This window comes from Aythya ferina, assembly GCF_964211825.1.
Source record: "Aythya ferina genome assembly, chromosome: 13".
In the NCBI taxonomy this organism is placed as follows: Eukaryota; Metazoa; Chordata; class Aves; order Anseriformes; family Anatidae; genus Aythya; species Aythya ferina.
Window position 1 is genome coordinate 15,847,388 of NC_140311.1, and position 26,007 is coordinate 15,873,394.

The 26,007-nt window shown below is 40.3% G+C and overlaps 1 protein-coding gene across 1 annotated transcript; it reads left to right on the forward strand.

Annotated features, from left to right (window-relative positions):
- The first annotated feature begins 550 nt into the window (after window positions 1-550).
- Window positions 551-25,456, forward strand: LOC311444117 (phosphatidylinositol-3,5-bisphosphate 3-phosphatase MTMR8). Its single transcript, XM_084534999.1, has 14 exons — window positions 551-660; window positions 2,217-2,339; window positions 3,023-3,185; window positions 5,550-5,707; window positions 7,128-7,256; window positions 8,199-8,333; window positions 10,056-10,188; window positions 11,858-11,967; window positions 13,106-13,231; window positions 14,899-14,948; window positions 17,016-17,216; window positions 17,629-17,757; window positions 18,710-18,836; window positions 20,086-25,456. Exons 1-14 carry the CDS (start codon window positions 637-639, stop codon window positions 20,365-20,367), a joined length of 1,890 nt encoding a protein of 629 aa, XP_084391125.1. The 5' UTR covers window positions 551-636; the 3' UTR covers window positions 20,368-25,456.
- The last annotated feature ends 551 nt before the right edge of the window (window positions 25,457-26,007 follow it).

Here is a 26,007-nt window from a genome sequence, read left to right on the forward strand (position 1 = left end):
TCAGTGGTTTGCCCTCTGTCCCAGAACCTGGGGTTCCCAGCACTGAAGGAATGTAAGAATATCTGTGCTATCCCCTTTTTTCTTCTCATGTTACCTCATGTTGTACTTTAACTAACACCTTTCTTACAGGGACCTGCAACAAACTCATGTTCCTGCTTGCCACGCTGATGCCACCTGTTATGCAAGAATTATAAAATGTAAATTATCAGGCTTGATGCAAGGTCACCCACCTGAATTTCTCAGCAAATTAAGGGTTTAGATTGCTGTGAGCACCAGGGGAATCGGCTGCCCTTAGATTGGCAACGCATCATGAATATTCATCGCGGAGGCAGCAGCAGGTTAACAGCAATTACAGAGTTCCTCAGTATCCAGCCTGGCGATCCACGAGGTGAATTTAAAATACACGGGGAGAGGGCTAAAGCTGGTTTTATTACACGTTTCCATGAGGCACTAACAGGCCAAATTCACTCCCTTGCCCCTTCCCCCCCACACACACACCCCTTGCCCTCACTCAAAATGGCGGCCGCGGCGCCGCCTGGCGAGAGGCTCGCGAGACGCGCGGCGGGGCCGGGAGCTGCCCGCTGCAAATGGCGGGGCGGCGGCCGGCAGGGCTGAGGCGAGGCGGGCGGCGCCGCCATGGAGCACATCACTACGCCCAAGGTAAGGGTAAGGGGCTGCGGTCCCCTCGCCCCGGCCGGCAGCCAGCCTTGGGTTCCTCTCCCCGGCTCCTCGCAGGGCTGCGGAGCGCTGCCTGGCCGCTGGGTCCCCGGAGCGTTGCCCTTAAGCTCAGGGAAAGGCGTGAAGTGCGAGTGGAAGCGGCGGGTTGTAGGGTGAGGTAGAAGTTAGCTAAGCCTAGAAGCTCGGTGTGCTTCCGAGTGTATTTTGCTTGTTTGAAGGTCCTGGCGAATTTCAGACAGCGAGCTGTCTTTGTTTGCTTTTAAGGAACGCGTGTTCATTAGTGGCCCTCTTGCTTGTCAGGGCTCTGCGAAGTCTGGAAGGCTTCAAAGTCTTAAAGGGTAGCTCTTTTAGTATATCTTACTGCATCCCAGTGTTGGAAAATGAAAATTTTCACTGAGGATGCCGAGCAAAAAGTGTTCTGAGCGTGATTCTTGAAAACTTTGCGTCAAAGTGAAGAGGCCCCTCAGTCTGAATAAGTGGATCAAAATGCATTTTGAAATGAAGTGGAAGAGAAGTTCAGGGAATGACAGCTGAGATGGATTTCCTTCAGGCACTGTTTTCGATGCTGCAGTGTCGCTAAGGCTGACACTCGCTGTATTTTGTTTTGTTTTGTTCTCTGGGATATTAATTTGGGGATGTTCCTTACTGATGTTGCCTAGGCAGTTTGGCTGTACTGACAGGCGGCTCCGGGGATCTGAAAGAGGCAGATATAGATACGTGCTGAAAAACAGCATGGAGTGGGAAGATGTACAGCCAAGACCCCTGCACTTAAACTATCTTAAATATTTTCCATTATTTATCTCAGACCAGTGACTGTAAGGAAGCTTACGTATTCAGTACACAGAACTAACTTATTAGCACGATCTTAAGCTGCGTGTCTTCTTTCTTTCCTTTTTCTTTTTTCTTTTTTCTTTTTTTTTTTTTTCCCATTATTTTTGTTTTAGGGTGAAATCTGCCTTCATTAACAAGCAAATAGACTCAGGAAAAAAATATGAATTATTTTAATTAACGTTTTAGACTGTCCTCATGTTTCTTGACACCCTTTTAATTAGGTTAGTGTGGTTTATGAAATGCGCTTACATGCTTAAGCAGTGTGTTACAGCAAGTAGCTACCAATACTTCTTGGTAACGACTGGGTAGTTGGAAGACAGACCAGAAGGGCTGTGTCTTCACCAGCTATACTTTAATAAAAAACAAACAAAAACAAAACAACCCATGGACAGTCTTGTAGTTCTTTATCTTATTATTTCTACAGCCTTGCACAGTAATAAACTTTGATAACTTTGGCTACAAATCCAGTAATCCTACTAACTCATGCTGGTGTTAAATCTTGGCAACTTGGCCTTTTTGACTTTTGAATTATTTTGCCAGCTATTGATTTAAATTATAAGGCTGGGTTTTGTAATGCAGAGGGGTCTAATTCTTATGTTTTTCTCTTTTTCTCTAATGTGTATGTTAGCAGTGGATTATGGTTGAGCAGGTGTTTAGAATTTCCTTGATCAAAGTCAAATTTACTTTTTAACTCTCTTATATTGCAGGTTGAAAATGTGAAATTACTAGATCGATATGCAAATAGGAAGGCAGCAAACGGGACGTTATACCTGACAGCTACCCATCTCATCTACGTGGATGCTTCTTCTGAAGTCAGAAAAGAAACATGGGTACGTGTGATACTTAGAGCCTGTTTAAATACAAATATGAGATACAAAGTATTTTCATATGCAGTATGAGTGGTTTTGTGAATTCTAAAGTTGTGTTAGTCTTTTTATTGCATTCTGATTCTGAAAATGTTTAACAGAAGTTACTGTTTTGGAAGGAAATGTGCAGAATGGTAGAGTGACCTGATAGAAATGACTCTGAATTGATGTCAGTTCCAGGAAAGGAAATAACTTAACCTAGTTTCCTATCTCAAGCTCAGTGTGCAGAGCTGCCAACCTTGAATTTACAGGTTTTAGAAGTACAAAATTAATGCTGAAACCAGCAGCCTTTGTTATTGATCATAAAATGGGAATGACAAAACATATTGCAGATGGGGGTGGAGAGGAAGCAAAATAAAGAGAATTTGGCTCCTCTTAGAACAAAGTAAACCCAGTTACATTAGCAGTCTCTAAAAATAATTTGTTATACACCTGTGCTTTTTCACAGTCTGGCTTGTAATTACTTAGCCTTTGGGTGCACAATCTGGATGTTTATTAAGTTTTCTTGATAAATATAATAAACTCATTTTCTGCTGCTAGTAATGGGTTAGATGCATTAAGCGTATTGCAGAATTTTTGTCTATTCGTACAGCTTATGGCCTTAATAGTGGTTATCTGAAAGTTTTGATTATCTCCTGTTTTTTTAGATTCTGCATCACCATATTGCAAGTGTAGAAAAATTGCCTCTGACCACCGCTGGATGTCCCCTCCTTATTCACTGCAAGAACTTCCATGTGGCTCACTTTGTTATTGGGCAAGAACGTGACTGTCATGAAGTGTATACCTCATTGCTTAAACTTTCACAACCAGGTATTTGGGATGGAGTCTGTTTCTCAAACTGTTGCCGTGCAGTAAGCTGGAAGGCTTGTCTGAGCAATAGAGAAAGCTTCGCCTGTCAGACTGCTGGTGTTGCTGGAGAGGAGGATGTGAAATCAGAATCTGTTTCCACTGCTAGAGATGAATCGTGTGGGTTGGCACAATAAGTAGAGCTCTGCCCTCTGCACCAGGCTGTCTGCTTCTAAACTAAACAACGTTTTCTGACAGTGGAAACAAGGAGGTCTCTGATGAAGGACTTCTGAAGACCTGTACAAAGTTGATTTGCAGGAGTGAGGTGGTGTGCAGCATCTCACGCTTCTTTCTTGTAGTGCTCACACTGAGTAGTGTCATTTCAGCACTGGCTGTTGTCAGTTCTTTCTGTGATTTAGCTGCTGGCCGTGTGTAATTCTGCCCTTGCTGTTTAGCCAGATGTCTGTAGAATTCTGGATCCCACACAGTTGTAAATGTTGTCAACTTTTGTCATTTCCCAAAGCGGGGTTAGGTTAGTCTTCAGCGTTTGTCTTCTTTCAGATGTTAAGCCCTGTGCTTTGCCCTGGTACCATGACCTGGAATCGGTCATAAGAGTAGATGCAAAACATCTTCAAAAACCTGTGGTCTCTTCTGGCCTTGGCTGCTTAGTCCGTGGATGAATATTCAGGCTCTTAGTTCTTGCAGGACAGCATTCCAGAGGGTTTCCTACCTGGCTTCTCTCTATACTAGCTTCTGTCTCTTTTAGTGAACCAGTATTTGGTGCCTTGCCTTATTATAAGGGTGTAATTTTTGATTGTGTTTTGTGACTTCGGCACTAGTCTAAAGGGAGGGAATTAATGGTGCCAGTCTGCTTCATGCTCACCATCACATAGGACTTGAATAGAAGGACTTCAGTAGAAACAATTTTGCCGTGTTTGAACTGCCAATTGAAATTAGGACTTGTGCCTGTTCCCAGCATCTTCCTTGTGTCCTGAGCTGTGGAGTTTTCCTAGTTCTGAAGCTTTAACTTCAATGCTGTATCTGGCAATTTTCTGATGTTCTGTTTAAAAGCTGTCGCTGCTCTTCCAGTTTTGGAAATTAGACTCATGTAGCATCCTGAAGTGTGGGAGCTGTCACTTCGGGAGATTACATCAGTCAGTTTCTTTTGTCTTGTGGTTATTTGTGTAACGTGCTGTAGCTCTTTTGTTCTATTTATGGATTTTTTTTTTTTTTTTTTTTTTTTTTTTAGTTCTTTGGTCTAAAATTTCTTTGTATGTGCTTCCTTCACATTATTTGGCAGAGCATACAATTATTTATGATTTGCACGTGTGATTGACAGTTATGGGTTACCTGTCTGGTAACCTGGCCACATTATCAGACTCTGGCAGGTGGCACTCTTTCTGGAGAGCTTACTGCCTTGGGAGTCAGCTGAATGAGTTATTGGTTGGATTTGCATTTTCTGAAGAGAGTGAAGGAAATTGGGAAGGATGAGATGGAGGGAGGAAGAAATTACCATTTGTCAGGCACAGCCTGAAGCTTTTGTTGGGCTGCCAGTAGTATTCAAGACGTCTGTCAAGCTTTCCGTGCAGCTCAGAACTCACTGTTGAATGATGAACTTACAGGTGTGCAAGACTCTTCACAGAAAAAGTTATCTTTAGTGTTTTCATTTCTGGATTAGTTCTTCCAATATCAGTCTCTTCTAGCATGCCTATTGCAGAAAATTCAGTAACAGTTTGTTCAGAAGGAATTAACTTCAAAATAGTAATTCTGATAAAAATGCTTTAGTGTATCTCCCTGTCAGTGGAAAATGAGTACTAGAAATTCTGGAGGATTTGAATATGAATTGATGACACTCAGTGTTACCCAGAATGAAACATGTACATGTAAATGTGAGGAACATTGCATGAAGACCTAAACTTACATGCTTCATCCAATTCATTCATCTGTGAGTCCAATTTGGCTTGATAGGATTAGGAACGGTTTTGAGGAGCTGTTGAGAAATTCCAAATATCCGTACTCTCCTATATAGCACTCAAATAATATTTTTGAGGAGTGAAAAATCAGTCTAAGTAGTCTGCTTATATTAGTAAAAGTATGAAGTGATAAAATTTAAACTTCAGACTTGAGATCTTTGAGACAGAATCGTAAGTAAAACAGCTATTATTGAGACATGGCCAACTATGAGGTGAAGTGGCTTTTATAGAAAAACATTTCCAAGTTTCCTGACTGTTCTTGACTGAATCATTTGTTTGGTCCTTGTTTTCAGGTAGGCTACACCCGTAGTGTGGTGTCTTGCACAATGTGCTTATACAAAAAAAAGCCTTTAGGAAGAGGTGTTGACCTTTCCATACGTCTTTTCTAACAAGTTAATTTTTTTCTTCTTCCCAGTGAAACCTGAAGAACTTTATGCTTTCTCTTACAATCCGAAAATGTCTAAAGATAATCGGGAGATTGGATGGAAGCTGATTGATTTGAAAGTAGATTACCAGCGTATGGGAATTCCAAATGACTATTGGGAAATAACGGATGTTAATAAGGACTATGAGGTAATTCTTTTCTGAAGTAGCCATTTGGTACAGTATCTCTTCTTTTGGTATTAATGACATCCAGCAATCCTACTGCTGCATAAGTGATGCCTCTGGGGAGGAGTGAGCTCAGTTGGTTTTAATTGAAGCAGCAGCTCCTTGATGTGAAGCTGTGGGTAATGATACTATGAAAGAACAGAGCTGCAGAGTCACCTTGGTTTGCTTTGATTCCTCTGGCAAAATACCAGCTACTTACTTTTCTAGAGAAATGTCAAGCCATCTGTTACGAAAAACTGAAGTACCTTTAGCTTCTGTAGGTATTTCCAAGTCCTGCCCCACCAAGCTGGTGACAGATGTGTAGAGGAGAAATAAATGGCAGCAGTTTGGCTTGGTGTGAGGAACAAGGCAGAGAGGAAGGGGACTAGGTAGGGAAGGAAAAAAAATACTGAAAACGGATGCTTTCTTGGGTAGATCTTATGCTAGGGAAGGGTTCGTAATCATTTCAGTCCTAAGTAGCTGCTGCTATTTCTTTTTTTCCCCTTTAAGGTCAAGTTACAGGTCTAAATGTTAAATGGAAGCATTTTTTAGCAAGCTTACTCAAACCCCCGCTTCATATTTCCCTTTTTATTTCTCTGTTGTGCACAGACTTTGTTTAAAAGACAAAGTGAACAAGTGAGGAAGATAACAAGCAGGTTAAGTCTCGAATCCCTTTGCCCTGCTCTCCATTCTCTCCCCTACCAGTTGTTTTTTCCTGTTCCACTTTGAGTCGAAAGAAGTAGGTGCCTCGTTGTCAGAAGCCACTGGTGGTTTTAACTGACTGTCTTTGGATGTCTGAATTGAGATGACTGAAGAGGTGCTTTTCCCATTAGCTGACCAAGGCACTGGAATGTGGGCAGCTAAAATTCTGAGTCACTTTGAAGCTAATACTTAACTTTAATTGCCAAAGCTGTACAACTTCCTCTAGGTTTCCAGTTTGTGTTCTAAACTTGTCAAGCCTTAAATAAAGGCTTATCTGTGAAGTATATGCTGAAAAGACACTTTCTGAGGAAAATGGATAAAGTTGATGCTACCTGATTACTAGAAGGTCATTTCAAGTTGAGTAAGATTTAGAGGAAAATATACGTTTCTTTTTGTGGCAAATCAGCAGCTTTTTTAAAACTTAGGCCTTCAAAGAAGTTCTCTTTAAAATGTTTGGTGTGCTGTACAGTCCAGTTTTAGGCTCAATTGCAAAATTCCGTTACCACACTGTTTTTATTATTTTCAGCCATTCCCTCGGTTTTTCTAAATGTATTTTAATGGCTTGACGCTTCAGATATGGTTTGTTTGATGTGCTATGGTGAATAATCCATTGCTGTATCTATAAATGTGAAGTTATAAAATTTTTATGGATCTTAAATTGCTCAGTAGTCACATTTGGATTTCTTCTTTCTTCTCACTTCAGGTTTGCAACACGTACCCTCCAGAAATAGTGGTGCCCAGAGCAGCGAATAAGGCAACGGTGATCGGAAGCTCAAGGTTCAGGAGCAGAGGGCGGATTCCGGTGCTTTCCTACTTATATAAAGAAAACAATGTTAGTTGTTCATTGTCTATTGTCTTGGGGGTGGGAGGGGAGGGCAGAGGTTCCCCTTCTAGCGAAAGGAAAGAATGTGATGATTATTGAAGTGTGCTTCTCCTAACAGCTCTAGAATTGATTCCTAGACACAGGATAAGCTGGTTAAAGCCAAATATTGGGGGCGCATCAAAAAAAAAAACAACAACACGAGCTCTCCAGGCTTCCTGTCTGGAAATTTTTGATCAGCTTTCAAGAACTCCTTACGTGTTGTTCTGTTTTTAATGTACCGTGTAGCTATATTGAATAATGTTTAACAAGATACATGTTAACTCAGCTAAATCCTCTTACTATTGAAGAGGAAGAACCACCCTGAAACGAAACCTTTGCTTATTCTGAGTTAACAGATTCATTTTTTTTTTCTTCACTGAAGACGAGAATGTAAATTTTTAACTTTGCTGTCTCAGCAGTGTTTTAGATGCAGATGCTAGGAAAATGCTGTGACAGTCAAGTTGTTGTTTTCCTGAGGAAGCATGCCTTGACCTGGGCGACTGCGTGGAGTTGTTCTGGCAACAACTGGGATTTCCTTAGGGCATACCCAGTGCAGTTCTGAGTGTGGAATGGTAACAGCAACTGATAAGCAAAGCAGTAGAAAAGAAAGGTTAGGGAAATAGAAGTCAGGTGGAAAAATTGAAAACTGCTAATGTTTGGGATGATGAGTATCAGGCAGAGCATAGTGGATTTGAGGACAAAGCAATGAAGGGCTGCTCAGTCTGTTTTTAGGATTCTCAAAATTCTGTTTCTGTGAAATATTCCCATGGTATTTCTGCATGTCCATTTAAGTGGCAATTTTTTAGCAAAGCAGAGAACAGGACACTTAAAACCAACAAATTATGGTATTCTTTAGATCAGTGCAGCAGAGAAGATCTGAAAGTAGGAAAAATGTGCTCTTGTGTGTTGCAGGCTGCCATATGTCGCTGTAGCCAGCCGCTGTCTGGGTTCAGTGCTCGCTGTCTGGAGGATGAACAAATGTTGCAGGCGATCAGAGAAGCCAACCCTGGGTGTGCCTTCATGTATGTTGTAGACACAAGGCCAAAGGTATCTTCACTGGGTTCGTGGCTACTTCTAAAGCTTGCATCTCAATTAGCGATAGTGTTTCCAATTAATTCTTTCACAGCTCTGCTAATGCTTTCTCACGTAGCGTTAGGTTAAACTGCGTCAGTCAAAGATGAAATCAGAATCAGGCTCCTTACTCTGTCTTAATGTGGTGAATGTGTGACTGTGCGTAACAGAACTGCATTGTGGAGTGGTAAGAACGCTTGTGCTCTTGGGCTGTTCTGGGTTGAGGTCTGCGTTAAGGATGACCCGAAGTGAGCAGCAGTCTTGAAGCTGGCTGAGACAGTGAGTCATTTTCCAGCAGAAAGCTGGGTCCTTAATGTGTTGAGTTGCAGCAAAGCCTCCAAAATCACTTTCACAAGGCTGAAGTGCTTCTATCTGTGGCCTGGGCAGAAGTGGGGCTGCATGGAATCAGAGAACAATTGAGAAAGGCAATTTAATGCAATCAGCTTTTCTGGTCAGTAGCCACTATCTGGAGCTTGAACTCTGTTGCTGAGGTGTTTATTATATAAGAGATTATTGAAGAAACTTTCTCCAAATGAAATCTGTAATCCTCTTGAGGATTTGAATTTAGAAACTTAATCAAATGATTGCCTTAAGCACACTGAGGGTATAGGTATAAGCAAATTAGGACACACAGCACACTTATTTAAATACGAAGATGTACATGGCTCTGATTAATAAATGACTTCTGAGAACCTGCTTCACTATTCAGATTTTTGATTTTTTATAGAAAGCACAAATTCAGTTACAAAATGGTGAGGAAAAGTCATTTTGGGGAGATGGAATACTTCACCCATTGTTCAGGCGTGTTGTCTTTTTGCAGTATGACATTCCGTAAAGACCTACATTTAATTACAGAACAGGCTGTATATAGCAATTATTGCATATTTGTTTGGTACAAACATCTTCTGGTCTCATAGTTGTTCCACTTATAAATTATTGTTATTTGGTTGTTCTGAAGATGTTCAGATACTATTGTATCTGAACTTTCTTTCTTCTCTCCTTTCTGTGGAAGCAAATCTTTCCTTCTCCCAAATCAGTATTTGGGAGCTGGAAGTATTTTCTTTGTCAGCAGTAAAGCTCTTGAAGCTCATGGTAGCTCTTGAACAGTTTTGGGTGATGGCTAGAACAACTGGCAGCTTTTCAACTTCTTTTTCAGCACTCCCAGTCGGTTGCTGTATTCTTTCTGCTCAACTTTAATATTTGTGTTTCCCTCAGGTGGCTTTATTTCATCTGTGCATGTATGTCTGTGAAAAGCTTTGGAATTCTCTTACTATTTCTGTACTACCATGTATGTATGTTACTTGTAAAAATGGCTTTTCCTAGTTTTACTTTGATACGCTTCTGTCTGGCTCTCTCTGTGCAGTTTCACAGTAAAGACAAAATGTTTCTTTACCTTTTTGGATGACAGTACTCTTCTGCTGTTGTGCGAGGTTTTGCTACTGCCTGTCCTAAGAAGTGCTGTGCAAGGTCTTAATGAGTCTGTGCATCTGGCTAGTGGGTTGGAGACGCTGATGTCATTTTAGTAAAACATCTGGAAGTAATGTATGGGGAGGTGGGGAAGGACACCTGAGTAGCAGCTTTTCTTTAGTATATATTCTGGAAGATTTAAACACAACTGGCAGAGCAGACTTGTTTATTTCTGTGTGTTGTTTCTTGTCACTTTCTCTCCTTTCCATCCTGTTCCCTTGAATTTGACAGTTAAATGCCATGGCCAACCGAGCTGCTGGGAAGGGTTATGAGAACGAAGATAACTACGATAACATTCGCTTTAAGTTTATTGGCATAGAAAACATCCATGTGATGCGGAACAGCTTGCAGAAACTCCTGGAGGGTAAGTATGGTGCATGCAAGTGGCCAGTTTTTATTACCTTTGGTTCCTCTTGGACAGAACTTTTCACTGACAACATATAAATCCAACATGCGCAAGTGTGTGTGGACTCAGAGCTGTGGTGGAAGTTGATTAGCAAGGTCCATGTATATTTCTTTGTCTCTGCTCTGTTGAAGTGTCTGACAGTATTAATGTTAAACATTTTCCCAGTAGACATTTCCTATGTTGTTGTGCTTAGTTTTATGGCGGATCAAAACTAGGAAATGACACGAACGACGTTCCTTAATTTTATTAGTTACATAAAACGTGAATTTCTCAAATGTTCCAAATGAAAAGAAAAACACTTAGAAAATATTGTTTAACTGGTGAGAGATCCTCATGGCTACTTTGAGCACTGAAAGAAAGCAGTCATTGGTTGCTGAGATACTTCTCTGGGGTTTGCTTTGTTTAGTTTTGGACTACTTCAGTGTTAAGCAATGTGTCTAATTGGCAATAAAATTCTAGCTTGTTTTTTTCCAAGGGCTTTAATCTCATTGTTCTTATTTTTCACTTCTGATTTCTTTGACTGAACTTTTGTTCCTGGTACACGAATACTCGGGTAACTAAGCTACTCCTTGAAATTGTGATCTTGGGGAAAAATGCAGAAGAGAAATACTTACAGAGCCTTTGGAGGCTGAGAGGTGAATCAGGCCCGTATTTGCATTGGTGTAATTTGGGAGAAATTCCCTTGAAGGCGATAGAGTACCTTGGATCAAACAAGTTACTTGGCAAGCTGGTTTCCAGGAATATGAACACATTTGTGCTAGCAAAGGCTGCAGAACAAGTCAGAGTAGGTGCTGTAAATCATTCTATTTGGTCCATGTGCTTAGTTTTCTAAAATGTAATATAAGCGCTGTCATATAAAATATGAATTTAATATTAAATAACCAGCACAATGGTTATCTTACTTGGAATAGCTGAATAATTGATGCTACCAATTGCCTGGCCTGGTAGTGCTGCAGAATCTGTAGTGAGCTTGGAGAAAAATGAGGCTCTTCATGTCACCATGAGATTGGCCTGATCAGAAATACTGAGTCCTCAGTTGCCTGTAGCTGGCAGGTTCATTTTGTGGTGGAAGAGGAGGAAGAATAAATGCTTGTTTACTCCCAAATTCTTCTTGCTTGCTAAGTTTTAACAGTGATAAAAAAAAAAAAAAAAATCTCTTACTAATCCTGAGGGACTGTGGAACTGTATTACTGTATTTTCTGTGCTGGTTCTCAGTACAGCATCTGAGCTGCCTTCAAGGCTGTGTTATTTCTCTGTGCAACTTAGAGCTCTCCTTTCTTCAGATCCTTCCCATAGTGACAGCGTGCTGGTGAGTGTTAGGTGTCTGTGCGATGGTGATTGGTAGTGAAGTAACAAATCATTAAAAATTAACTTGTGTTGGAGAAAACTCAAATGAAAAAAGTACTGAGGTAGTTTTAAAAGGAAGAGGCAGGTACTGTTCTCATGCAGCTAAAAAGTTCTGGATTGTGTATTTATATATGCAACCTGTAGTTTGTTCCCTTTAGACAGGACGCAGTCTGAGAACATTAACGTTTAGGATCTACAAACCTTTACTGCTGTGAAGGGATAATGAGGGAGTGGGAAGAAGATGGTGTTAACAGAGTCTCTCTTTTGTTTGTGTTCTTAGTGTGTGAAACAAAGTCTCCTTCAATGAGTGATTTCCTCACTGGGCTGGAGAACTCGGGTTGGTTGCGGCACATCAAGGCTGTGATGGATGCAGGTGTCTTTCTCGCCAAGGTAAAACTCTGTGCTGACCTGCAGGTGAATTTAAAAGTATTTACCTGTCATGTTAGGGACTCTTCCAAGGCTGTAAGGCAGTCTCTGGAGAGAAGGTGGGAAAACCTTCTTCAGATTGGCCCCACTTCTTCAAAACAAACAAAAGCCTGCAGTCAGAGCGCATCAAGTCAGTTACCCAACTGGCACTCTGAGTTGCTTCACGAAACTAAATGAAAAGCCATAGGGATTGAGACAGTCCCGTGGACTGCATTATAACGAATGCTTACATGGATGTTCTTACTCATTTGGAATGGGTAAAGTTATAGAAAATGAATGAATGACCTTTAGAAATGCATCTGTACCCTATAGCACTGTCCTTAGGAGCGCAAACGATGTGTAACCTTACGTTCCTAAGGCAGCATGCTCATTAGTAGCTGGACTGTTGTGTTTTAAATGAGCAGTTTTGTAGACCAGCTTGTTTTCTCCTGGTTTAATGGGGTGCAGGGGCTGCTAATTTGTAATGTTCAACATAGCCGTTGTTTCTGTGGAGTCTTTGAAAAGAATGTGACTGCAGCCCAGGCAAAAGGAAAAAGTCAGTAAAGTAAATGGCTCTTCAATAGTAGGAGAGGGAATACAGGCAGATAGTGGCAAGAGCAATGAACTTCTGCAAATGCTGCCTTTTCTCTCTTAAAATTTAATGGTGTAGCAAGCAAGAAGCTATTCTGAATTTATCTTCTGCCAGCGGTACATAGGGATAAAGGTAATCCCAATGAGAGGAAGCGGGGGTGAACTCTTCTAATTTATCCTAGTCCCTGTGTGCACTACTTATTCTCTACTCATCTACCATTTTTTTCCTCAGAGGAAAGGACCGAAAATTCTTGGCATGTCAGAAAACTGTGTTTTGAGATCAGAGGATCTTTTGTTTCTTGACAGTCTCTCATGCTGACAAGGCATGCTCCAGCATTTTATTCTGGTTGGGGTTTCTGGGCATGATGGCTACATGCCCAGAAATGGTGCGTTTCCATGGTCCAGATGAGAAATGACAAACTTCTCCCTTGGGTTTTAGGCCAGTCTGGTAAACGCAGATGAAGGGACAGCATTTAATTACAGTAACCAAGCTGGAAAGCTGTTAAACTGTTCTGTCTGGTTTCCTTCACAGGCTGTGAAAGACGAAAATGCCAGTGTGTTGGTCCACTGCTCTGATGGCTGGGATCGCACGGCGCAGGTCTGCTCCCTGGCTAGCCTCCTCTTAGATCCGTTTTACAGGACTTTTAAAGGATTCATGGTAAGAATACGGATGTTGGAATTTCAAAAAGAAAAAGTGCTTCCTGGATTTGAAATGTAAACAAGCCCTAATTAAATGTTTTAGGCCATTTTCTGGAACAAACAGTAGGTGACCTATATAAAAACAGCTTTGATTCTATAAACAAGTTTTAATTGCTCTGAACAGCATGGGTGCAGAACAGCAGCAGTTGATTTACAATTCCCAAATCTTTGTTTCCTTGAAAGTCCATGTGAGAGCTGCTAATGAGACATTTCATCAAGAGATGAGTGAGCAAAGGATGGGACTCTGGCAGCAGTCCACAAGAAGAAGTGGTGAAGAAACTTGTCACCTAAGACAGACTGATCTGCTAGGATTTTAAGATGGGGGAACTCATTCATGTGCACAGGGAAGTGTGTAACCTGTATATCACACAAAATCTGTGCATCATTTAAGACCTATTTTAAAGCCATTACATGTGAATTTAGCCATTTGCTTGTACTGTGAGGATTTTCTTACATGAAACCATCACTGCATAAATAGTGTGATCTGTGACCTTTCCATTCATCTGCTTCAGTTAATTACTGAAAGACAAGCTGCTGCTCGTTCTCAGAGTTCCTTAAAAGAAGCCCCAAGATCAGAACAATGCAAATTTTGCTCCTTCACTGTGTTGTACTGCTAGACCTGTTCCTTTCAGTACATGCGATTTTTTTTAATTACTAGTTTTGTTTCTGAATTAAACTACAGTCTTTTAGCAATTAAAATTATATCGGTGCAAAACATTTACCTCGGCTTGGGTAGTGCTCTGGACAATTCTGTGTGATGAACATGGCTTTGATGAGGGTCAGGAACTGTAATTAAAATGCACAAATACTTGTCCTGTGAGCAAATAGCCTGTATGCACAGATCTTAAGACAGTGGTTATTCCTAGATGAATGCAACAGCCCTCTCTAAGAATTGGAAAAATTGAAAAAAGCAGTATAACTTAGTTTTCAAAGAAATTTCTTGTGAATTTCTGCCTTACTTTTCTTTAAGCCTCTGGAGGATATCAGGAATTGATCTTTAATGTGATCTAGGAAGACACATAATAAAGGATTAAGCATAAAGTCATTTGGTTCCTTGTGATGCATATTTTAAAGGAAAATGCTGCTCCCTTGTCTACTAATAACATGTTCTTATCAGGAAATATATATAGCAGTGACATTCTGTTTGAGAGAAATAACCATATAGTTTTTCTAATTGCATCCTGAGCTCAGTACACAGCTGTACTTTTTATATTCGTGTGTGTTAAACACTTGTTAAATTCCAGTTGCTGATGTATTTTGCTGCATGTCAGGATGGTCTCTTTCAAATTAAACAGTACGTAGTGTAGTACTGAACTGTTAATGGTTTTAGCTGTGTCTGTATATTATGATCTTAACAACACAAACTAAAACTACCTGAATACAGTACTAGCCTTGTTTTAAATAACTTGTGATTCCAACAGTGATGTTGTAGTGATAACTGTGGTTAACTCTAACCTGTAAATCACCATTACTGTTTTCATTAACTGCTATGGATGTACTTAAAACTGTAGGGTCACCAGGAAGCATCAGTCATAAGCTTCGTGGAGTTAATACTAAAGGTTTAATTTTGCTTTTCCTGAAGAAAGTTTAATGCTATTTTTTCCTACCTCTGTTTTGAAACTAAAGGTCCTAATAGAAAAGGAGTGGATTGCAATGGGCCACAAGTTCTCTCACAGGTAAGAGCATGTTACCTTGGGTGTAGCGACTGGGTGAAGCCTTGACAGTGGAACTTGTGTAGTGTGCTCAAGTTTATGCCTTCCATCTGAAAGTTAAAAGGAAAATACAGCACAGAGAAGAAAAAATTTGGAAATGATTTGGTGACCTGAGGCCAGTATCTGCTGGGGTTATTCCACCAGTGCTCTTTGGGGATGTTCTTTTCATTACTTTATGCAATCACGAACAAATTGTTAGAATTTTGAACGTTTTCCTACCTGTAAAATCACATCTGCATTATATGGAGGCTGTTAATGTCTTGGTAAGATATGTTTTCTAATAATTTTCTTATAGAAAAATCTTGGCTAATATTTTTTGGACTCTTACCAAAACAAACTTCAGGCCACTGTAGTGCTAAAAAACAGTTTTGACCTGCATTCTCCAAGCAGGATAAAAACGTTGTCATCCCAGTAATTGTTAGCCTGCATATATCGGGGATATTGCCTTGGGGTACTTCTTGTTCCACTTGCCATAGAGAAACTAGAAATTGAGACGGTCCAAAGGAATACTAGGAGGGAATGTACAGGTCTACTCAGTGGTATTAACTTGTTAAAAATGGAGGCTTTTGTTCTTGATGTGACTGACTCCATTTTATAGTAAAACGAGGCCGTTTCCATGAAGTGTGTCAAGGAAAAATAGCCATGTGTGCACGCTTCGCTCTTGCTTTAGAAGAAGTTATCCAAAGATAAAATAATTGTACAGAAATTGTTGGCCAAACAAACGCCTCGTTTTTTTAGGGACTATTTTCACATTTCTTAAGACTAAAATGATACTCCTATTCTTCTAATATATAGGGTTGTTCCAAATTTGAGACCCCTGTAAGAGACAGAAAAAGTACTTGAGACCCAATTTTCACCAGTGCCTAAGAATAAGAACTTCTGTTCCAATAGCTGGAGAAAATCTTTCCTCTCCTAGTGGTGGCTGAGGGTAATCCGTCCTTTTTCATACTTCTTAGGATATTGGAGTTGGAATCTAGTTGGGATCTGATTAACATGATCCCTGTAATAAGAAATCTTATTTAATTTTTCTGCTTAGGTTTGGGGGCACCGTGTTTATTTCCCTGGATTTCCAGGTCATATCCCTTCTGAGAAAAAGCATTCTGCACTAAGTTTTTCCTGTTAAGAAAGAGCAGTCAGTACAGTACAACAGAGGGTTGGCTGCTTTCCAAAAATACCATTGTTCTTTTTCTGGTTGTTTTTTTTTTATTTTTTTCCTTTTCTTATGGTATATAATGAAAACCGTTATTTCCCTGACTAGGTTTCTGCAGAACTAGTAGGATTTTTTTCTGAACTTCATCTAAAGCTGTGAAAAGGTTTATGCTTTTTTTTTTTTTTTTTTTTTCTGAGTAAATTGCCTACCAGGACTTCATTTCTGCTGTCTGTGAGGGCAAAATCAGGTTATTTTGGGTGTCACTGTGCATTGTGGTTAGTCTTGCACCATAAAATACTCATGCCCATAGAAGATCACAGAAGACTCCTTTTTCTCATTGTTTCTTACTGTTCCTGGTAGACAGAATCTTGTTAATGTCAACCTTTTTTTCTCAGTTTGGGGCTAGTGTTACTTTTTTTATGGTAAAGCTGTAGACACTCCTTTGTTGCATTTTATTCTGGTGCTTGCATCGTGGTGTAGGCTTAAGGGTTCCTATTTCACAAGTATTCCTTGTGATGCTCAGAAGTCTGTTATGTAGGTTCTTCCATTGCTAGGGTTCTTCCATTCCCTTTTGAGAAGGGGACACCGCCCAACTATTCCCACTTTGACCCAGTACCTTTGACAAAGGAGTAATGCTTTCTTGAGGCTGCCCTGGTCTGCAAGAGAAAAGCTGCCACTTGATCAGGATCCCGTTGTGTGTGCAAAGGCTTAGTCCTATAGAGAGTGCACTCCCACAAAGGTGGCATGCTGTAATGAGTAGTTGTAGGATAAACTGCATGTTTTTTTTCTAACTCTGCAGAATAATTCCTTATTCTATTGGCGAAGAACGTTTTGTAGGTAGTGACACAGAATTTGACCCTGTTTTGTTTGTATTTCTCTAGGTGTGGCCATCTGGATGGTGACCCAAAAGAAGTGTCCCCTGTCTTCACTCAGTTCATTGAATGTGTCTGGCAGCTGATGCAGCAGTTCCCTTGCGCGTTTGAGTTTAATGAGCGCTTCCTTCTTGAAATCCATGATCACGTCTACTCCTGCCAGTTTGGAAACTTCCTTGGGACCTGTCATAAGGAGCGTGAGGATCTGAAGTGAGTTGGCAGTTTATAGGGTCAGCAGTCTGGAAAGCAACTCAAATGTTAGAAAAAGGGCAGGTTGTGTGTTTGTTCCTAGGGAAACTGTAGATTGGTGAAGAGTAGCATTGTCTCCATGGGTGTTTGTTCTGCAGCGTGGAAAAAAAAAGTAGATGAATTACATCCACCATAGTCAGATGTGGTCCAAATTAAAACAATACTTTGCAGATAGTGCTTTTTGGATTGGATGTTGTCCATTTTAAACTATTATATACTCCTCAATGATATATTTCGTGTTTATGAAATAAAGCAGATACTGTGTAAAAGTAATTTAGCTCCTTTAATCTAGTTCTACTCAGAACAGCTAGCATTATTAATCTACTTAACTTGATTCTTTTTTTATTGATTAGATCTTATTTGTAATTGACAGAATCTTTGAGAAGACGCATTCTCTGTGGCCTTTCCTCTTACAGAAGAAGCAGGAATTGAGAAATCCATTGTACAAAGGATTTACAGCTTACAAAGAGCTTCAGCCAAACACGTTACCTTTTAGTTTCCAGTAAGTTACTTCTTTAAAAAGGGGCGTTTCTTTCATTGTAACGGTTCAGTAACTCAGGTTTACTGAAATAACCTTCTTGCTGATTAGTGGTTTGTTCTACCCTTTGCCTTCATTCCTCATCCATAAGCTGATGATAGTAGTACATGAGTAATTGATAAACAAATGCAGGTACTGTAATTTATTTTTCTTTTGCTTTCCTTTGACAATGATAGCGGGGGAAAAGCAAGGAGAAGAATAATTCCACATAGGTAGATTAACACCCTCCCCACCCACCACCACCTCCAACTTCCTCTTCTGACAAGAAAATTTGAGAGGGTAGGCAACTGTTAAAGTTCCTCTTTTCCTCTTTTTTTTTTAACATGTATTAAGGAAGTCTTTCAATTGAGAATTTCAGTGTCCAGTCACACCCAGGCTTGATGCAGCGAGAGTGCACAACACTTCCACAAGAAGGGATTTCTTGTTGCAGCGTGCATTTGCTTGCCCTGGGTACTACAGCTGGAGTGGATAGTTGTGCTTTGTTTCTGGCTCACTCCTCCCTGCTGAGAGAGGGATACAAAGGCATCTGTACGTGCTCGGTGTTACTACTGGAAGGCCAAGGGTTTTCACAGAAGTAGGGAGGTAGGGCAAACTGAGAACTGGAAAGTGAACTGCCCAAAGCCTGAGTGAATCTGTTGTAGAACAGAGTATCTGTGTCATCTTTTAATACCTATTGCAAACACATGTGGGTCATAGGAAAGAAGTACTTAAACCCTCAGAAGTTTTTCTTGAACTTTGTTAAAGCGTTATAAAAACTCGTCTATCGATACGAATTTGATAGTCATAGGTTGTGGCATTTTCTTACATCAGTTACTAACGTTTGATACTTTTTGCCTTGAGTACCATCTGGTTTCTGTTATGACCGCTAGTGTACAATTGGCTGCCTAATTCTTCTTCTCTTTGCCCTGTTCTCAAGGTTTTGGTGTGGGATGTACAATCGCTTTGACAAAGGAATGCATCCAAAACAGTGTGTATTGGATCATCTGCTAAGCTGCATGAGCCAGAAGATGAAACTAGAGGACAATGCATCTGAATTAGAAAATGTGAGTCACGAATCGTGTCAATACTTAAAATTATATGCTGGTTTTGGCAAATATAACTGGATTAAATATTGGCATTAAAACAATTGTTTCAACATACTGTGAAGAGTTGGACAAAATGAGGAGGTAAATGACATTACTGTAATGACTATATTCTATTACCCAAAACCCTCATCTTCTAAAGTTGTTTGGTCAAGTGCTGTTGCAGGCTCACAATGGTCTAATTCTCTAAGGAAAATATGTTAAAAGAAATCTGAGTTTCAACCTGATGTGCAGCAAACTTCATGTGAGGGTTAGGAAAGAAAAGAATGGGCTCAGTTTCTGTCCCCCTGCCCCCTAAAAATATAAACACTGTTGGTTACAGCTTGCTCCCCGATTCTGCTTTCCTGTCTTCTCATTTACAAGACACGTTGAAAAAAAGTGATGATCAGACAGGTTTTAAAACAGTGGAGTTAAGATGAAAGCTGGCTTTCATGTAATGGCTGAAATGCAGATAGGTAGGCTGAATTGTCCTCTGGAAGTGGCCACCTTGGAGCTGAAGCACTTGAAATGAAGGGCAAGCTTGCACATCTACCACTTCTGTTCTGTGGTGTTGGAGGGCAGTGATAATGTGTCCAAAATAACCAATTTCTCTTCTCCAAACCACAGTAGTGTAATAAACAGCAACAGACTGCACAAAGCTTGCTCAGTTCTGTCAGATTCCCCAGAGATATATCTTTATCTTCGTATAGATAATTATAGCCGTTTGGGCACGGCAAGAGGGAAGGTGGGGGCAGGGCTGTAGTGGAAAATAGTCTTGTTAGCTTTTAAAGGGCTGTAGTTTTGTTTCCATAGTTTCTGCGTACAGCAGCGTGAAAGGAGAAGTGTCTTTTCTTTCTGCTCAAGGCGCTACTTACAATGTCCTTTGTGTGCTGAAAAAATAAAAAATCTAAAAATACAGTAGTGAGAGATCCATCTAAAAATAAATAAGTGAGAAGACCAGTGTCAGTGTCCTTTGCTAGGTTAATGTGAATGTTTAGGCTTGTGGTTTTATCGATCAAACAGTTTTCTTAGGTTTGTTTCAAAAAGCTCTGCCTGGGTGTAGATAATTGCATGTGTTACATTTTCAGCTCTGTAATTGAGCATGAAAGTGGTGCTGTCACGGGACTGTTATGTTGACAGTTGTGTGTGTATCCCTGACATCTGGGAGTAACAGTTTTCATTAATGTTTTAAATGTCTTTCTGTTTGTGTAATGTCTTTCTGTTTGTGTAGAAACTTCCCTTCCTTGATGGTCCTTTGCCCAGCGAAGCTTGCTCCTTATCTAAAGTAGGAAGTGCTGCTTCGAAAACACCACTGCTGAACACTCCCCAGGATTATGAAGGGGAACCGCCGCCTGTGCTGACCAATGGTATCTCAGTGGGGAACATAGATGTTATGTCAGATGTGGACCAAAAGAACAAAGAGAACCTGTCTAATCACCAAGACCTCCCTGACCTTAATGCCACCGACGTTTTAGACTCTGAAGCTAAGGAAGGAGAGCCTCAGTGCCATTGATCAGCTCTGAGAATTGTGTTAAATGAAGCAGGTGCTTGTGGTGGTGAGGCATGAGGGATCTGTGCCCACCTTCTCCAGCCAAGTGTTTGTGTGTGTGTTGGCAGTGAGCTGTGCCCTCGCTGTAACAAGCACGGTCTGTGTTTGGTTTGCATCATTTTGTGGCTAAAATGATGAAGATGAGTACAGAGCTGCTGAGGCTATCTTGAGTTAGTGTAAACCTTACTGTTCAGTGGAAATGAAAATGTTTAAGGCTAATAACTGCCTGGCAGTAGTTGTATTTCAAGCTGAAAGACATCGTGGCCAATTAACGTGGGGTTTGGAAATTGCCCAGTGTTCATGACTGGAGTAGGAAAGATGCAATCCGTTTATTTTCAGTGGTGGTGCAAGGTTGTAAATGCCCTTTCAGTTCATCTAAAATTGATTAAAAAAAAAATATTTTCTTAGCTTTGAATGAATCTCTGCATGGACCCTCACCTTGTGGCAGAACTGATTCATTTTTTGTTTCCTATGCATATTTGTTAAACAAAAACAACAACAACAAAAAAAACTGTGCCTTTTTATGGAGACCATTTTAATGTCTAGCAATGCAATGTAGTATTTTTATTATTGTAGTGTAGGGTGTAGTATTTGGTCTTCTTTGTAGTCAGTATTTTTAAACACTGTTTTGTATCTGCTGCCAGCTTCCCAAGGATCTGTGCTGGTCTCCTGAGTTTAGTAGCTTCAGAGACACTGTGGTGGTTTTACTCGGGTGGTTATTTCACATCATGTGTTGAGTGATTACGGTGAATGTTACCTTGAATGTTAAAATCATGTGAAAGCTTAGGGCTGAGTGGTCTGTACTGTCAGGACCTGAGGAAATGAACAATTTCTCTCATAGCGATGAACTTTGTCATTTGGTGAAGGTGGTGACAAAACCTAGATCAGGATGGGACCCATTATTGGATCGAGAAGTGGACATCTTGGCTCATGACTGTGGCTCCATCTTGGACTCACTGCAGTGCTTGTTGTGCTGCTTGGTTCCTTTGAACTGCAGTAAGCTCAGCTGGAGATACTGGTGAAAGTTGAAAGTTTAACACAAATGTATTCCATTTACTCCATTCCAGCGGTTCATCTCCCCAGGGAAATGAATGGCACGGAAAAGCCATTCTGCAGTACTTGTTCTGGACAAATTTCTCCTATGGATGTGTTTAATTGCATGAGTCCCTTTGTGCAGCTAAATTCAGTAGGTTTTTTTTTTTTGCTCTCTTTTGGATTATGCTCAAATTTGATGCTGCCATCAGGTCTTAAATCAGGTTTTTGCTCTTCTATAAAATTCTGAAACAAACAAAAAAAAATCTAAGTTAGCCCTTCCCAATCTGCAATAAAAAGTAAGAACATTCCATTATTCCATTACAACATTGCAATATGCAATGGTTTGTGTGTTTATAACCTGTCAGGAAATGATGAACAATTAAACGTTTTTTCAAGAAGAAGGGGAGGGGGGAAATGAAAAACAAAACCATCCCAAGTGTCACTTTGGGTAAGAAAATCTTAATTTTATATCAAAAGACCCAAGTAAGAAGGGCAGTATCTGAGAACAGTTTCTTTGGTGCCTGGAATGGCAAAGAGAAACTTCTTCTGATGTTGCAGGTTCTTAAATCTTAAAGCAAGTAATACTTGTCTGCTTTACAAAACAGCTGTTTTCCAGGTATGAGTGAGAGAGCTAGCGTGTGTGCTTGATTTTTCCAAGCTAAGCACATAAAATACTGATCTAGATACACTTAAACTGAAGATGCTCAACATTTGTTTTGTGGGTATGTTGCAACTGCATATTGCATCATGCAAACAGCTATATATTTTATTTTGAAGGATGCATACTTCTGAATTCATCGCTTTTAATCTCAAGATTATCTACTGTTGTGTCTCTAAAAAAAAAAAAAAAAAAATCTGATTAACATTAATCATGCTTAGCACCAAGCAAGATAGCCTGCCAGCCCTTGTTTGCCATATTCATTTACTCCTCAAACGAAGAGATCACACCCAAATCTTCGTCTTGCTGCTCTAAATACGCAGGGTTTGAAATTTTGCTGTAGATTTCCACTGGAGAGCAGTGGGGAGATTTCTTCCCTTTGCTTCTTCATAGCCTAAAAGCTCAGTTTGGCATATGCACTTTGCAGTTCAGAGCTCCTTTCAAGAGTCCAATAGACTAACCGGTCTTCTCTTTCTAGGTAGTAAGAGTAGTGGATAGTATGCACAACTTCTTCAGTAGAGAACTCTTAAATGGTAAATTGAGACCAAGATAGGCATTTCTTAGGACCAGTTATTCTATGTCAACAGTTTTTTAATGTACTTTGTAGTGAAAGTTAGTGATACAGAATTATAGACAATTTTGACTGACTACTGAAGAATTTAGATATACCACTGGTTAATCTTTGTATAAAAACATTTTGCAGGAGGTTTCTATAAATGTTTACACACTGCCTTGTCTTTTAAATTACCGTAGATTATCTTAAAAAATGTATAATGAACTTTGCTTATCCCTAAAGTAGGATGCTGACATCTCCGCAGATCTTTGACTACAATATTACTTTAGGTGCATAAAACCCTGAAGAGATTATACACTGAAAGTGCTTATAAGCTTTTAATAATCATGATGCTTTTGACTTCAATAGCAAAACAATGCATGACTTTATACTTTGAAATGCAAAACCTAGCCAAAAAAGGGAAACAATCTGTCGTCTTAAACTGCTTGCATTTAATATGTACAAGCTTGGCCAAAGCCTACAACGTATTCAAAGTCATTCATGCTGGTGCTGTAAATTTATGGAGCTGGAAAAGATATCGGGGTTTCCTGGAATTCCATGAGATTATTTGTTTGAAAACCAATTAACTAGAAGCATTTTTTTGTTTTGTTTTGAAGATGAGTTCTGTTTTGAACTCTTTGTGTTTTTAAGACCAAAAAAAAGAAAAGCTGTTCAAAGCACTGCAGCATGTCCTCAGGTCTCTAATCAACCAGGATTGGCTTCCTAGAGTCTTGCAGAAAGCCCGTGTCCTGGTTCCTTAGGGAGTGCCCTGCTGGCGGTGGTGAGTGACTTCGTTATATGTTCCCTGAAAGCATTAAAGGGAAAAACTAAAAACTGTTAGGTAGGAATTTTCCGTGTGAGGTGAAAAATTACTCAACTTATTTATTCCTAGTGGAGATCTGCGTGTTGCGAAGTGATGAGTGCTATTTTTTTTGTATTTGGAGCTGTTAACTGAACAATGCAACTTGCTGCTTTCCATTTGGATTCCTCTGCCGGGGAGGAAGAAGGGATCCTATTTGCTGTGGGTGGGTTCTGTTCATGTAAAACTTCCTGGAGCACTCCCTGCTTTCTCAAGGTAGTCTGTTACGGTGTGCGTAATGTCTCTTGCTACAAATAGTTCTGATATTGCCGTGGGCAAGTGCCTATAATACTCTGCATTACAGCTACTGTTCTGAAGTAGAGGAAGGGATTTGCCTAGCTTTATTTCGAAGTGAAATGGCTTAATGTGAATCTCCTAATGCTGGATTCTTAAATAGCTTTGTTTTGCAGCTGTTGTCTGTGGCAGGGAAAATCAAACCAGTACTGACTGCTTTACAAGAAAAAGGGAATGCCTGGTTTGGCCACAGGTGGTGTAGTTCCAGCTGGCCCTCTTCCACAGCTGTTTAGAAAAGCCTGTGAGCATAGTATCCTTCTAGCTGTGTTCTGGTCCTGCTCTGAGTGCATCCCTGACATTTACGTGCTTAGAAGAGGAGGCCACCATGTGGGTGCTTGTTGATCCATGAAACTACTTTGACTGGGCTAGAGAAGGAGAATTGCTTCTAGGTCGCTAGTAAACTACAGCGAGCTTCAAGTCCTGCTGGGAGCTGAAGGTGTGCAGAGCTTCCCAGGATCACAGCCATGAGTTAGACCTTCATGGGTTGCAGGTGGAAATAACCACGTTGGTGAAGGGCCCTGTCTCTGCTGTTTCCATTGACTTTAGGGATCATGAGCCCCGGTGGGCACTCAGCAAGTACCCTTGCATCTGAGAAGCCTGTAACATGTGCAGGGAAAGTATTTAAAAGAGCTCTTCTGCCAGGTGCTGCTTCAGTTCATTTCTCTGGCCAAGCTGGCCTTTGGGTAGCTCCAGTGCCTGGCAGTTGCTCCCCCAAAGGGATAGCTGCTTGGCACTGCTTAGTAATGAATAGTCATGAGTGACCAAAAGAGATAAAAATGCTGTTTCTCTCTTCTCTTCACCACCACTTTGAGTGCTGGGATCATTTTTTTGATAAACCCAACGATTGTTAGAAGCTGAGGCAGTTCCTTGTTTACATGCTGTCCCTCTTGCACACAGAAGCACTTCCCATGTCTGAAATCTGGGCTGGGAGGAACTAATCTGTTCTGAATGTACTAGTTTTGTTTTAATTAATACACAGCACTTCATTAATTGGATGAGGAATGTCCCAAAACAGGTGAAGTCCGTGTTTTAGTATCTTCAACACCAGTTGTAGCCAGGTCGGTGCCAGCTGCAGTCAGTGTAAGTTGTTAGGGTGAGCATTTAAATGTGCACTCCTGTCCTTTTGGCATCTTTTGACCTACCGAGGCAATGCAGAAGGTAGGTGAAAATGTTTGACCTGATCCCCTAACAGCAGTTGTGCATATCTGCCTGTACTCCATGTAGCAGCATCCTACTGGGCCAGCTGGTAGCACTGGATCTGGTCACATGCATCGGAGCACAATGTGGTACTTTTCTCATCATCACCAAGTGATCTTTGTAGGAACTTACTTAAATGTGTGTGTAGTACGCAGCTGAGAGTTTTAAATGTTTCTGCTGTTTCTGTAAGTCGGATGCTGTCGTTGTCCTTAGTGTAGTTGATGAGGGACATCTGTATAAAACTGTGTATGATTAAATCCCATATTCTTGAATGTGCTGCGATGGCCGTACATATGTAAGTCATTTTAGTTAATGCACTGCTTAAAAACATTGTACCGTGTTTAGAGGAGCACTGTGTCCTTTCTCCAAATGTATTTGTCTCATGAAGTTGCATTTGTATGATGGTTTATTTTTATTTCTTACAAAAATAAATACCTTGTCTTTTTAAAGGAAATAATTGATGTGTTTGTTAATTAAACTCAGAACAGAACTTCATATTTTGGAGTGTTGATGCATTTAAAGACTCTTAAGGAGTGATCTTACCATAATGTGATTCCACTTCTTTTACAGAATAAAAGGTAGGTGACCTTGCTGGATTCAGAGGGGCTGTTGGGCACACAGTGCTGCTTGGTGTCCTTACTCTTGTTTTATGATGATGATGATTAAGGGGTGTTAAAGCTTAGTACCTTTTGTACATGTTTTAGTTAGTTTTATATTGCTTTTCTTTTTATATAAAAACTACTAGTTTTATATAAAAACTAATCTTTTCTGTGTTTCCTTCCTCCTGGAAGGCTGTCTATTCCTCACTCCTAGGTAAGACTGTTGACAGATTGCTCCAAGCTGAGTTAAAAAGCTTTCTGAGAAGCTACTAAACCACCCTGCTGGCCTGCTGTAAGAATTGAGTTTGACCTTTGCAGGTGTTGCATGGTAACAGGTGAAGAGACTTCTTCCTGATAACTTTGAACAAAGAATCTGCAATCTGTCTGCTGATGGTATTGTTTAAAAATG

Coding starts and splice junctions, on each gene's coding strand:
- LOC311444117 (XM_084534999.1), top strand. CDS start 637: ATGGAGCACATCACTACGCCCAAG. Junction 7,257..8,198: donor ACTTATATAAAGAAAACAAT/GTTAGTTGTTCA, acceptor TGTGTGTTGCAG/GCTGCCATATGTCGCTGTAG. Junction 13,232..14,898: donor GGACTTTTAAAGGATTCATG/GTAAGAATACGG, acceptor TTGAAACTAAAG/GTCCTAATAGAAAAGGAGTG.